Source organism: Citrus sinensis, chromosome 3 (assembly GCF_022201045.2).
Source record: "Citrus sinensis cultivar Valencia sweet orange chromosome 3, DVS_A1.0, whole genome shotgun sequence".
NCBI classification, from domain to species: Eukaryota; Viridiplantae; Streptophyta; class Magnoliopsida; order Sapindales; family Rutaceae; genus Citrus; species Citrus sinensis.
Window position 1 is genome coordinate 43,442,056 of NC_068558.1, and position 15,734 is coordinate 43,457,789.

The 15,734-nt window shown below is 30.8% G+C and overlaps 1 protein-coding gene across 5 annotated transcripts; it reads left to right on the forward strand.

Annotated features, from left to right (window-relative positions):
* Positions 1–12,571: 12,571 nt before the first annotated feature.
* Positions 12,572–15,491, forward strand: LOC102613084 (uncharacterized). Of its 5 annotated transcripts, XM_025098736.2 has the most exons (4): positions 12,572–12,738; positions 13,379–13,800; positions 14,405–14,793; positions 14,956–15,491. In XM_025098736.2, exons 1-4 carry the CDS (start codon positions 12,681–12,683, stop codon positions 15,182–15,184), a joined length of 1,098 nt encoding a protein of 365 aa, XP_024954504.2. In that variant the 5' UTR covers positions 12,572–12,680; the 3' UTR covers positions 15,185–15,491. The 5 variants fall into 5 exon arrangements, with proteins under 5 accessions (XP_024954504.2, XP_006479620.2, XP_006479623.2 ...); XM_006479557.3 differs by having other exon boundaries at positions 12,573–12,738; positions 14,405–15,491; XM_006479560.4 differs by lacking the exon at positions 12,572–12,738 and adding an exon at positions 12,750–12,874 and having other exon boundaries at positions 14,405–15,491.
* Positions 15,492–15,734: the final 243 nt, after the last annotated feature.

The following is a 15,734-nucleotide window of genomic DNA, read 5'->3' on the forward strand; positions in this document are numbered from 1 at the left end:
TGTTTAGTAAATTTTATTATTAAACTATTGTAAGAATATAAATAATTGAATTAAATATCATGTTGAATAAAATTTATTATACATTTATAAACATGTATATAAAATATTTTTTATTGTGTATATGTAATAATTGATAAATGAACTAAATATCTTATTCATTATCATTTAATTTTTTATTTTGGTATCTCAATATAATTAATAATAATAATAATAATAATCTATTTAAAGTTAACCATTTTGTTACCTAATTAATAAAGATACTTTTGAATTTTTATAAGATATATAAGGATATATATATATATATATATATATATATATATATGGAATTGTAATGAGAATAAAACTGATTCTCAAAATTATAATTTGTTATCTCATATTTTAGATTTCTATAAATAATTAAAAAGTTACTTCTTTTTTATTTTTCAAAATCAACTATAGGATGAGATAATTTTATCAAAAGTAATTTCTAAAAATATTTATCAAATACTAAAATTAACTTTTAACTTTTAAAAATTATTTTTGAGCCTTTTAAAAGCAATTTCAAACCGACCCTAACACTACCTTCTCTTAAAATAATCCAATTCTAACATCTTTAATAACCACCAAACAGCCCCTTAAGGCGGCCTTTGTTGCTTTGCATAAAAAGATCGCATCCTCGCAATCCCATGGACCCATGCATGTGTACAAAAATGCAATGGCTAAAAGTTCGCCATTTATTTATTTATTTTTATTATTATCATTATTTCGAGGCTGCTAAATACTTATTTAATTTGCGTATACTTATATATTATAGGCCGATTGGAAAGCCAAAGAATTTTCGGATTACTTTTACTAATTAGATCATGCATGTGGTCCGGAACAAATGAAGAGGGCACTGTTTATCTTTTCATAATGTGCACGTATCTCTGAATCTCGTGAGCGTTGATTTGATATTATACAGGTTGTAAGCTTAGAAAAATCCACTCGTCACTATTCTCATAATCCTTTCAATCTACCAAACGACTGATTCACTTCTCCAATGCGGATCTCAAAAATCTGGCTTCCCCACTAAATTAATCTTAAAAGATTAGTTAAGGCGCTATTACACTGGTGATTTTTTCTTTTAATATATTGCATGACGATTTCCTAATATTTTGATATATAAGAAATATAAAGTGAATGGTTTTGATCTATGCATCGGCAATGGGCATAACTCAAAATCTGCTTCAATAAAAGAGAAAATCTATTTCAATGGCTATCCAAAATCTGAACAATGATCATCGTTTACCATCTTTGTCGCTAATTATTAATATATATATATATATATATATATATATATATAACTTCTAATGGTCCTATGAAAGAAACCCTAATTTACAATTTTAATTTTTCTCTCAAGTTGATAAACTAAAGGCTACCGGTTGGAAGCAATCCCTAGTCTTCTAAGGGATTGGGGACTGCGTCCAGATCAGGGACGGGGACGGGGACGGGGATCATGGTCCCGCCCCAAATCCGCACCATTACCTTGTCTAATCTTATAGAAATTAATTTAGTTTATTTCTCCTGCAGAGTAAATTTTACGTGGCTGTGTTCTTTTCATTTCTTTTCTTTTCCCTTGTTTGAAGATAATATTAATATCTCTGTTAAGCTATCTAATAAGATTATATACTTACGGTAACTTATCTTTTACGAAAAATTCTATATATTTTTTTTAATTTCGAACAAAGGTGTGACATATATCATCTATTTATACATATAAATTCCATTTTGTTATCAACAGTATCTTTCTAGGGGCTTATGCATTCAATATCTGTTTTGAATTTCATATATACCTGTGTCCTTTCTTAATTGGGATTTATTCCCCCGAGTAACGTTAAACTTACTGCATAAAAGATAATTTATTTATTTGTTCATTTATTTATTTATTTATTGTGAGAAATATAGAAGCTAAATTTTTAATAACATTGAAGACAGCTTTGCTTGTGGCTTCAACAATTCAATACACGGTTGATATGCTACACTAACATCACATTATACATACTCTTACTACATATTATATATATAGAGAGAAAAAGAAATATTTCAAATCAGAATCTTGATTTTGTGAAAACTCGCAAAAGTTATTAAACCATATTGTTTAATAGTGTAATGATCATAAAAACTATTAAACCATATAATTTAATAAATTTTTCATATTTTAATAAAGTCTAAGATTTTAAACCACTTCAATTTATCCATCCATCTATCTATATATATACACACACACACATACATGTATGTATGTATGAATGGATGCATGCATGTATTGGGCTTTTCAATTAAGTCCTACTCGAGGGTTTCTTAATTTAGAAAGAAGATTTGATTGTTTCTAAATTTTTATTAATTAATGTTTATCCTCAATATTTGTGAAGTTGTAACATGCAACTTGCTCCAGTGGGAAAGTAGAGGCAGAAGTTAATGTAACGAAAACTAGAGTTAATACGACCCAAATGCTGATCGACGCACTTGTATGCTTAATCATACTGAATTAAGCTCGAAATGCTAAGTTTACTCGCTCAGAAATTGAGGATCCAATAGCGATCAAATCTAGGCAGGCACTTTTGGTGCAAATTTTGGTAAGTGTTCGATACTAGTCTTCGATTACGCAAATTGAGTTGAGATCTTTAGAATGGTCACTTGATTTAAGCAACTTCACGGTCAAGTTGCCAAGAAGAGTCAATATCTTAAAGTAAGAGAAAATTAGGATATCTTAAATAAATATATATATATATATATTTGTCTAAGCGACCTCCCTAAGAATCACGTGGTCTTATGTTTCTTCTTTATTGGATTGGATCCTCAATTTTTTAAAAAAATATTTATGTTACAATTTCACAATCTATTAATATTAGCATATTTATTATGGCACAATTTAAGTTTCTACTTTCATAAATATTAGAGAACATCTATTTCACCCATAAGAAAAAAAAAATTATTTATACTCAATTTTTTTATTTAAGAAAAAAAAATTATAAGAATCCCTAAGATGGGACTGGAACTCGCGCTAGCACTTTAACGGGGACATTTTTCTTTTTTCAATTTACCTTCCAAATAACAAGAAGGTCCGCTTCTTAAGTTTGATAGTGTATTTATACATAGCCAAGGTCGATTATATATATATATATATATATATATATATTTTACTTTTTTTCGCTTATGGCCTCGGCTTTTTGGCTGCTCAATTTATAGATTTTATTCTATAAATTATTTAAGTTTATGGTTTCTACATTATAGCTCTCATTTAACCAAAATTCCAATTCCACGGTTCGCTGACGCTGAAGCATCATAGCATTTAAATGATGTCATGTTAGGGAGCCATTTATTTTTAAGCGTGAGTTCAAATATTGTCCGAGTGCGTCAGACTTGATACTATTATTATTTTTTTTTTCTTTTTGGGTTATAATAATGGCAGAAAGTGGATGTAGCTCTCTCGTTGAAAGAAACCGCTTTAAATTTGTGTCTGATTACTTGCTTTTTTTTTTCAAAGAAAAAATTTATTATTGCTGCTTTGCAGTAAGAATTAGGACGTTTAATCCCTATCAAGACTGAATTACTTGTGAATGTGACAACAAAGATTTGTCCCCGATCTTATATATATATATATATATATAAAGTATAAACCCCTGTTAACTGTAATTAAGAAATAGAGGAGAATATAAACTTAACTGAATCCTGAGGAATGGGATCGAAGAGCAGCTAGCAGAAGAATGCAATAGAAAATCAATTTCCTGGCTTCCAAACAGACCTCATGAACTATAATGATTGGTGGGGTTGCAATTCCAATCTTGAAACTGCGGGGTGAGCGTCAGGGTCAGTGGTCAGGCTGGCTGCCACCCATGTGATTTGTCTTCAGGACAGAAAAAACGAAACCTTTCTGGGTTGCATCATGTGAGCCTACATTTCTTTTGAGTACATGCCCAGCTAGCCACTTAACTATTCTATTATTATTCTTCATTTCATTTCCTATATGTATTACATATTTATAAATATAATGGACCTAACATCTCAGTCATTTGTCTTGTCGATGCTCTTATATTCGTGTTCACAATTATATTTCACACAAAGCATGCACCTTTTATCTCTCTCTCTTTTCATTTAACCCACATGCATCTCAGATCTCTGCAGGCACCATCCTTAACTTTTCATAAATACAATTTCATCCTCACCCTCGGCCTAGCCATCTGAATCTGACACTTATAAGTGTAAACATGCAGAAACCCAGTAGTAAATTATTAGAATCCAACTTTATAGTAAGCATCTAGGGAACTTAATAATATATTGTGGGCCACTCTCTCCTAAGGTTTCCATGTCCTGGTTGCATGAATTTGGTGAGTCCGCACATTTTTCAATCTGTAAATCCCATGTTCTATATATATCAACCGACCCTCGTCCTCTGCACACATTCCTTCATTTTCTATTGTGGTTCAAAAGCAGATTTCACATTCTCCCTATGCACTATAATAATAAAATAAAAGAAAAAAACAATAATTAGACTGTCGTTTTTAAAGCACCATCCTGATAAAAATATCACTAACTGCTCGCCTCTAAAGTTACTGCTCGACCCTTGAATGAAGATGTAGATTTTATTTTACATAGGGTTGATCAGATAGTGGCAGGTAGCTAGAGATGAATAGATAGGATGAATTAATAATATTCAAAGTTCCTGTCAGGGGGGAAAATGTGCAGATATAATTTTATGCAAAGTGCTTCCCATATGCTGAGAGAAAGCACTTCCCAAATAACTTATGTTAAAAAATAGTTGATTGGTCTAGATTAATATGGGAATGCTGAATCAATGATGAAGAAGGAGATGGGATTCTGATTCCCTCTCTCTAGGGCTTAGCGGTTGGACCACTCTCAACTTTGAAGACTACGCCCCCTCCACATGGCACTTCATATGATATATATTTTGTATTATATCATGTGAATTGCGAAGTGATCACCACCCCTTGCCTCTTGAACATAAATAATCCCTAAAGGCAGCTCCAAATTTTGCCGCTTCATTTTCATTCCAGATTCTTGTATTTATTATTATTATTACATCAGTTTTGCAAAAGAATGTAGAAGAAAATTGGCAGTAGAACTTCTCTCTTCACTCACTGCCAAGGTCAAGTCAAGTAGCATCCTTTAAGGAAATAAAGATAAAGATGCTTGAATGATGAGACTTCTGATGAAACTTACTTAGTCTTTAATTTTTTTTATTTTATCTTTTTGTTTCTATCTGTTTTTTACTACACTTACCAAACATTGAATGTGCAAATAATTTTTACCCTGATTTCAAACTTTTAGATTTACCCACTATCATATATACTTAATTTATTAAACATCTTATTATAGAATATTTTTTGTTATCCGTCATGTAGCGTTGGAGGCCAGCTATCTGTGGCTAATCCAATGTTCATCTCTCTTCTAGTGAATAATTTATTACTGTAAAATGGTAGGAGTCCTGTGTCCAGCTCTTATTGCTAGCTAATATTGGATGGAATAAGTGTCAGGATGAAGCTGAAACAAGAGTCAAAATTTCGCTATTATCTAAAAACAAGTGCATTTGCTAGCTGATCACTAACGTGCATTGCACACGACATTATTTTTACTTTTACTTTTAGGGAACACTGAAAAGACACCAAGAAATTTTCTAAGCAAATAACCCATGCACATGACTTGACATATTTGCATGCTTTTTCATGTTTTGTGTTAGATCTTGCCTCTTTTTTCTCCTAAATTCTTCATAAATAATCCAAAACCAGACATCTAAATCATGCAATTGTAGTTAAAGAGCGGCATCAAATTATTTTCTACGTTATGTTGCAACTAATACGTGGATCAATGTTTTTAACTTCACCCAAGTTTGGTCCCAAAGAGGGCAGAGCACTTGAACGACAACGGGTTTTGTCAGTTATGTTCTCATTTTTAGCCATGTGAGTGCGTATAATTGAAGGATTATCGTTCCCTTCCTAATTTAATTTTTCTTAAGTTTTTAAACATCTTGTACCACTTATACTTTAATGTTAGTATATAATTAGAATTTAATTACTTTTATTTTTTAATTTATTAATCACCAATTAATAAATTTTGCTTAAAAGAATATCAGACAATAAGAAAATTTAATTACATTATGAAATGAGGTTTAGTTTCACTTTGTATTTCTACTAGCACGAAGGGGTGGGTAGAGTTAAACCATGCCTAAAAAAGTACTAGTCTGGTTCGGTAGTTTTTCTTAAAAAAAATAAAATTAGATATTATGATTCTGTGTAAAACCGAATGGATTATATCGAAACCAAGCCAAAAAGAAATTTTCAAACCAATTATTTAAAATTCTTGAACTGAACTGAATAAAAAAATTTCAGTTTATTCCAAAATTGAACTGAACCAAACTGGAGCTCATAATAATTTAATTGAAACCGAAAAAACCGAATCGAATCAGAAAACTGAATAGAACTAGTCCAATTCAACAAGCACCTAGAAGTCGCGTGGCAATTTTTATTTAAAAAATTATTTTTTTGATTTTTTGGCTTGATTTTCAAATTTGAAATTTTAAACAGAAAATTGATTTGCTATGTTATCTACCATGGATCAAACAAAATATCTAAGGGTAAAATAGTAAAAAAATTTAAAAAATAAAATGTTGATACTTAACCTACAGGTGTTTTCAATTAATTTTGAAACTTGATGAGCGAAAATGATATATTGTAACAAGTTAAAAGTTAAAAGTTATATATATTTTGCTAAAATGAGGATGCCAATAATGAATAAAAAATATATATTCCAATGTACTAATAGATAAATACGGTTATCAATATACTGAAATATGTGTGGCATCAGATATCCTCATTAGAGAAGAACTCTGCATAGAGTGAGGATGTTACTAACATATACAAATCAATACACTAATAGAGAAAAAATACATATTATCTAATGTATTGAAATTTATTTTTTATTTTCATATATTTTAGTGGCATTCTCATTTTACAAAGTGAGAATGTTATCATTAGAGAAGAACTATAAGAGAGAGAGAGAGAAATTTTCTCCAATGCAGAGATCTCATTTTAACAAAATGAGGAGGCTATTAAGATATAAAAAATATAGATGTTAATGCACTGACATACAAAAATACATTCTCTGATGTATTTAAATATGTATTTTTTTTTTGTATTTTAGTAATTTCTTCACTTTATTAAAATAAAGATGTGTGTGCGTATAGAGGATAAAATGATTGCTTTTTTGAAATGATAGAGGGTTTTGCTTGTTTATCCGAATGAAATACCTCAAGCTAATACGAGAAATTATTCATTCTCTATATTCTTTCTTTTTTTTTTTCATGATGTTAGACCTTATCCTAATTTAAAGTATTTGTGATAGACGTGTATATATTGCACACAAATTGGAGAATTTATGTTACATTAATAAGTTTTATGTAATTGTTTTAATGTGGAAACTTTAAATTCTTATTTACATTGATAAAAATTAGGATTGAGTATTTTATATGCCATTTTTTTAATAATTTATAAATTTATAGTTTGAATTATATAGTTTAAATTTTATAATTTATATTTGTACTTTTGAAAAGAAAAAAAAAAGGAAAATCATTGGGTGCTGATATGAGTTTGGTAATTGCTCAAACTTGCAGTGGGCGCAATGCGGATTTAATAATTTTGTTATTTTGCGGCACCCGACCCGAGCATGGCCGTTGCCATCCCCACTAGTGATCTCATTAAGAAACTTTGGCGCGTTTGCAAGTAGATTCATTCTCTTTGGACATTACATTAGATTTTAGAGAATTGTTAATTGTCTGTATACTTTAATTTGTACGAGTAATTAATATAACCGGCCAAAGAAGAGGACAGCGTGAAAGTGATGGTAAAGGAACTAAACGATACGTTACTTAACGGCTGTTTTCCAAATAAAAAATAAAAAAATTTTAAAAAAAAATCTTAACGGTCTTTTTGGTTCCCCTATTACCCTATATATATATATATTGGAAAGAACGTAATTAAGTAAATTTTTTTTTTCCTCGGAAGAACATAATTAACTAGTTGCTTCTTTCGCTTTCCCCCTTTAATTTGCCTGGGAAGCGTAGCCGAACTGCCAAAAAGTAGTGGGCTTTTTCATCGAAGCATGCCCACTTCACGTGGCTTGCGAGTCGTGCCTCTCTCTTCTTCATCGAACAACCAAAGAATATGGTTAATTTGATTTTTTTTAATCGTAATAATAATGCATTAAGAACTCTGTGGCAAAGTTTTAATTCTTATGACAGTTACACTTTGTTGTGACCCCACACTAAGCTGTTTCTAAGGTTTTTCATAATTCAGTGATATACGTTTTCTTTTTCTGTTTTCTTTTAATTACTGCAATTATATGTTTATTAATATTTATATTAGATATTTATTGAAACCATTTAAATCAATTTTACTCTGACATAATTTAAATTTTTATCGTCACAAATATTAAAGTACATCTTCTCGACCATAAATCAATAAAAAAGATATCTACCTCTATTCAATTTAAAAAAATGAGAAAGAAAATGAGAGTCTCTTTACAACTCGAACTACATAGTGGCTTAATTGATATTATGTATGTTTTATTTTTCTTTTTTAAAAAAAAAAAAATTAGATTATCATGTGTATGTAAAGAGTGCCCCCGTTGTAGATTGACTATTAAAATGAAACAAAAACATGAGAAATTTTAATAAGTATTGTTGTGATCATAATTTATTTTACGGTGTTGTGATTAAAATCACTGCATCAACACTGTGATTGAACATAAATTATGTAAATGAGTATAAGATAAATTGTATAAATAAAATAAAACTTATAAATGAAAAATAAAATAAGTAAATAAATATAAGAGTAGTAAATTAGTGTATTATTGGTAAACTAAACAAAAGCCTACAAATAAAACGTAAAATTTATAAATCAACATTAATGCGCAATAAAACATAAATTATATAAATTAAGAATAAGACTAATAAATAAGAGGTGAAACAAGCAAATTAAAAAAGAGAAATTAATTGACATATTATTGGTTAAAATTTAAAAAATTACAAATATAATATAAAACTAGTAAATCAACACTGTGTCAAAATAAAATATAAAATTTGGAAATGAAATATAAGATGTGCAAAATGAAAGATAAAATAAGTAAATTAATATAAAATTGGTAAATAAATATATTAATGGTAAATAAATTAAAAACTTACAAACATAACATAAGACTAGTAAATCAACATTAAATGCAAAATAAAGCATAAATTTTGAAAATGAAACATAAGAGTGATTGAAAAAAAATTACATGTGTAAAATAAAAACTCATTATAATATTGATTACTTTATATATAAATTGATTTTATTTTTAAATTGAATAATAATAGTTTTGGAATTATGTAATACTAATGTTGTTTTATTAAGGATAAAACTTATTTTCGAAATCATATTTTAAAAAACTATTTTTTCAATATTTTTCAAAACTATTGTAAGATGAAGTGATTTTGGTTTTTGTATCATTCCACACCTACTCAACAACAACCCCAACTAAATACAAGCAAGGAACAAGTTTAAAGTTACATGAATGAAATATACACTAGACTAAAAAATTATACATAATTTTATCAATATATCAAATATTTTTCTAGTAAGATAAGAATATCCTTTTATTTTGATTTGACTTGATCCACATCAAGACAAATATTTTCACTTAATCAATTTGTGTAGAAAACAAATATTATGTAAAAAATGAAACAAAAAGTTTATAAATGTCCTATAATGAATATATAATTTATGGTTAAACTAATTTAATAAAACTTATTCTACTTGTTTTCAATAATTTGTTTTTTCAATTGATGAGTTTTATTGTTTAAATAAAATAAATAAATAAACTATTTTTTTACTAACTGGAAACTATGTTAATTGTGTTAATAATTTATAATTTTATATTAATTTATTTATCTCACCTTTCATTTATTAATCATAAGTATAATTTAAAAATTTTATATTATCATGACATTGACATTGATGTCATAACATTATAATATTTTGCTGTAATTGTATATGGCTTTCGTTTGGTACGATGAATAGAGAACAAATGGCCAAATAAATAAACCTAATTAAATTAATAAAAATGATTAAGTTTGGACACCCTTGACTCTATAGTTTCACTAGTGGAAGTAATAGCTGAATTTATAGGTTTCAAATATTTTAAATATTTTTGCCTGACTAGGAACTGGGACAATCTGAACCAAACTGAACCCAAAATTTGACTCCAGTTCTATTTAGTTTGAGTTGACTCTTAAACCTGAATGAGTTGCAAACTAAAACCTAATCGGTTTGGATTTCGGTTCGGGTATAATTTCAGTATTTACTGTTCACTTCTACGAAAGCTGACAGCACCCAGCCACCCACCAACTCAAATCCCTCAGCAGTAAGCTAACCGTCGTCATCCTCGTTAGTCTCCGTCATCATCTTCCAGCCGCGCGAACGAACGGCCCCCGTTGAGGTTTTTTTATGGCCGTCGTGTTCGTCATCAGTTCCTATCCATTCATCCTAAAGTTTTCAACTTTTTTCTTTTTGCTGTTCCATAATCCATCGGTGTTCGATGATCAGATTAAACTAAATACAGCATGCCCATTTCCTTATATTCTCAAAATTTTGTATCCTTTTTCGAGTATACTTCCCCAATGTTTTGGATTAGTTTATTTCGGATTTATTGTTGAACGCAAATGAATTGAATTCTCCAAGTTGTTATCTAAACCAAAACCGAGTTGAATTCTCCAACTCTGAATTAACTTTTTAATTGGCAACTCTCATTGTATTATTTTAACTCCAATTGGATCTAACGGTCCATATCCGCAACTTACTTTTTGGAGGAAAAGTTTTTGTGATCCCTCGGGGTAAAGTTTTTAGGCGCCTAATGACCAAATGACTGGTGACAATGGCATTTATTTTATCTATTACAAAAACTCTCACATAACTACTCCCCATTTTAAAATAATTATTACTTCTACCGAAGTTAAAACAACTCTTAATTATTTTTAAAATATGATGGATTGAATTATCTTAGTCTTGTTGATGTGTAAGCACTAACAAATCACAAGTGGTAGAGTGGTGAGGACCTTCTTATCTCGTTCTTGAGATACTAGAATTTAAATCTTTCCATATCGATTGTGAACGTTAATTTTCTTTCAAGTACCTAAAAGTACATACCCCCTTAGCAACAGAATGAACTCACGAAGAACAAAAGGTTGGGCTCGGGCATGCCAATGCTCTAATGCTTTCAGCCATTCATGGCCAGCTGGTTCATAACAAGATGATTGTAAAATCTTTGGGTCTTCATAGTGGGCCGTCTTCTTGATGGTACAACTGTTTTGGGCTGTTCGATGGCAGAACCCAAGCTGGTTTTGAAGACTGGCCATGGCAATGAGAATGCATTAGAAGTAGGCTTAATTAACATAGCCCATGGCCCCATCTGGATGAGAAGTTGTTGTGTTTGCCAACGAGTGAATCGGCAGATGCTGCCATATTTCCGATGCGTCCAAAATGAAGCAGAGATGCCACCAAAACAGTCAACACTAATAATTATTCCGAGACAATCCATTTATTTAGCCGAGATATGCAGCAGGCAAGCAACTCCACTTTTATATCGTGTCATAGTCATCCTACCAATAGGAAAAGTGCATCCTTTTGGTTTGGTAAATTAGTAAGTTATTATGTATCAAAAAGAAAAAAAAAACAGTAGATTATTACCCCTTTGAGCCGAAGCTTCGTTTGGACGTGGAGTTAATATCATTCTATCGACAATGCAGGAAAATCTCACTTACACATGTGATGTTACGTCAGATATTCAACACTCTAATAACATGTACATGTTCAAGTTGAAAAATAACCTCACAAGTTACTTGATACTCTAGCTACATTCTGAATAAATGATTACATACTTTGATTTTCTTTCCCCCATTTATTTATTTATTTTTAAATCAAAATCACACTTCTTTCACTATTTTTTTAAATGCTTTAGTGATCATTAATTTTTTGAAACTATTTTTTTTCCTCAACTTTACTCCCACAACCATAAAAAAAAAAAATTACTCTTTGTAATACTCATGATTTATTTATTTATTTATTTTAAGGGTTATATTATTTCAACTTAAATTTATATATTAAAAGATGTTTCCAATATTACTGGCTGATTCTTGAAATTGATAAGATGGACTTCGTATATCATCTTTAACATAAAAAAATAAAAATCTAATTAGTATTACTAACTAATATTATATTTTTTAAAAGTAGGAAATTTCTTAGTAAATTAATAATTTACTACTAAATTAATAAATTTTTTTATGTCGAACAAAGTTATTAATTTATCGGAGATTTAAATGTATATAATTTTTTTGTTTGAACCGCTTACAAATGGTCCCCAACAAGGAAGGTTTTGTTTAGTCCGAACAGGAAATACGGTTATTTACGTAAAAAGGAGTAGATGCGGATACGAAACTAACGGTCCATTACCATACCATTACAGAGACTAACCACGTGATGGTACGAAACTTGAAACCGGTTTAAGTTACTGTCACTTGTGCTAATCTTTTAGATAATTGTATATTAATATTATTTTAATTAAAACAAAAAATATCATTATACGCCATTCTGAGCGAAGCTGTGACCATGGAATGAATGATCATAACAAAGCTGTGTTCTGTCCTGTTCGTTAATATTTATCTCTCTTTTCCAGGTCTGTCCCACTTCTATTTTTCTCAATCACGTTTAATTTTTTTGTGATTTTATTACATAACGGTGTTTTCAAATTCAAATACACATATGGGTCACTTTAGTTTTAGCTCTTGTATTTACAATTTCTATCTTTTCTTGTAAGTATATTGATTTTTTTTTTTTTGCCCCCTCCCTTTCCTTTTCTGTGGCTTCAATTTATTTTTTCCAATATTTTATCTTAGCACGCGGCTGATAATATTTGACAAGAAAACTGGTGTCAAGGGATTTTGTGGGGCTTGATGTAGAGTGCTTTTGTTTTCTAAATTTTGTGTGTTTTGGTTTATTTTGTTGTTCTGCTAACGGTATGTATCACTGAAAATTATATATTTTTCTTATTTGTCATTTTTTATTGTTCATTCTGATCTTTGTTTATTCGTTTGTATTTGTGATTTCTCTGTTAATGGGTTTGTCACTTGCTGAGTTTTGAAGCTTGAAATCTTTCAAGTGCTTTGAGGTTTCAAAATTCTATATTTCAGTGTGGATGGGTTGGGTGGAGTGACTTGTGTAAATTCTACATACACTAATCAACAATCATAATTTATGATGATGTAGGTTTTTGAATCTTTTTCTAATTAGCTTTTATTTATTATCGGATTTTTCAGGTTTAAGATTTGAGTTTGGAATAATGAAGTTCAGAAAAGGGGATTCGGTTGAGGTACTGAGAAGAGTACATGATCCATGTGGCTCCTGGTTTCCTGGAACTATAGTTTCAGTAGATGGAAATGACTATGTCATTAGGTACAAATTTCTGTTGGACGATGAAGGAGAGCTAATCTTGGAGAAGGTTCCTGGTGTGGACATTAGGCCTCTGCCCCTGTGCGAGGCAGCAAACAGATGGAGGGTTGGTGATATAGCTGAGGTGTTTGATAATCAATGTTGGAGGGTTGGCAAGATTGCGAAGGTGCTGCAGAACAATGGTTATGTAGTTAGGTTGTCTGGGTCCATCCAGCTTAAAGAATTTCACGTAGCTAATATAAGAGTTCGGAAGTCTTGGCATAACAGTCAGTGGTCAGTGACTGGGAAGGTAAAGACATGTTGTCTCTCTTTATTTGACCTTGTGTGCAGTCTGGTATTACCAGTTGGTTGTAGTTATATTTACCTCTATTTCATTTAATTGTTTATTTATAATTCTTCTTTCAGTTTACCTTATGAACACGGCTGTGGTTTTCTTTTCATGTTTTCGCATCACTGCTTAATTAAAAGACTTGATTGTTGCCTAATTAAAAGACCTGATTTTTTGTTCTGACAAAAATCAAATGACATCGTACTTTTGTCTTGAGTTGTGGAAGAGGATCATTTGTATAATTGCACAGTGTTATTAATTTTTCTTTGATTTTTTGTTCTGACAAAAATCAAATGACATCTACCTTCTTGAGTTTGTGGAGGAGGATTATGTGTATAACTGCAGCATTACTAATCTCTTAGCAAGTTAAGAGTCATAAATGAAAACCAGAGTACTTTAATTATTATTCACAAAATCTTCAGTTTTGGTGGTAGTTTTTGGCAATTTAGGTTTATCGGGATTATGTCAATAGAACTACAGCGTTAGTTTTGTTTTCTTTATATAGTCATTCAAGCTGATTTCCAGAGCTTTTCAAGTTTCTGATGATGTATGCCTTTGCTTTCAGGTTGCTCAAGATAAACAGTTCACCACCAAAAACGATTCAAAATATTCTTTGGACTTGTTGTCAATAGCTCCATCACTAAAGATAGGCAAGGATTTGCCCCTAGGGGAGGATGGCCGCAATGATTCCAAAATGTATTTCCGAATGGGAACCATGAAAAGGTGCCATGCTGACTATTTTGAAAGAAACTCCAGGAACCTGGTTATTGCAGGAAGCCACAAGAAAAGAAATTCAAGTACTTGGGCGGGCGGATGCAATAGACCTCAAACAGGAACCCCTCCTCTCTTTAGACAGGTAGTTGATATTTCTTTCCCAAGGGTTCAATTGGATGAGAAATTCATTGGAGGATCCACTGATATGGAAACTAAAATGGCTAAAGCAACTACTGACAGGTTTCATATTTCTTCTACACCGCTTTTGTCTAATGAAAATAGCAATCAATGTTCTGTTGCTAGCTGTAGTTCGAATGATTTTGATGACCATCCTGCCGAAAATGTTCATGCATCAGTAGAAAATATATCTAGCAATTCTGATGCTGAGTCATCATTTCCTAGTTTGTCCGGCAAAAAACATGAATTCCCATCTTCTAGACACAAACTCGAGGTCGACATCCATGAATTAGAACTTCATGCATACGAGTCAACGGTGCAGGCACTGTATGCTTCAGGCCCGTTAAGTTGGGAGCAGGAGTCTCTCTTAACAAATCTCCGCCTCTCCCTTAACATATCAGATGAGGAACATCTACTCCAGTTGAGACACCTGTTGTCTGCTCAAGTTGCCTAGCCATTGTTTTCCTCTACATCCTCAGTCGTCATAGCTCAGGTACAATTGTCTTACAGGTGAACCGAATAGAAATATTAAAGTTTCTTTCTTGTAAATGTCCAGTGGCCGGAATAATTTCCTAATTTGTGTATTTCTAGATTAGATCAACTGTACAAAATAAAAGTTTCCTTTTCAGCATCGGTCTTATTTAGTGGTGTAATAGTTGATATCTTGAGCGACTCATTCCCTATTTCAAATTGCTCATGCTTTGATCCTTGTGCAAGTTAAACTGAATCAATAAAGCCGCAGACTAAGTTTCATTTCAAAACATTGTCATTTGGTGAAATATTCAGCTCAATAGTTTCTGCATGGAACCTTTAGTCATAGTTTTGTGAATGACAACACTAAAGCTTACTTCGCCAATGAAAATTGGCTTTGCATAGTGTTGCTTTCTCCTGACTTAGTGGTTCAAACAAAACAAAACGAAACACATTTAAATAATTTAATTTTATGTTCCTGTTTCAGGTGCTAAAATTGATTCAAAGATAAGTTGAAATTATGAGATAATTCA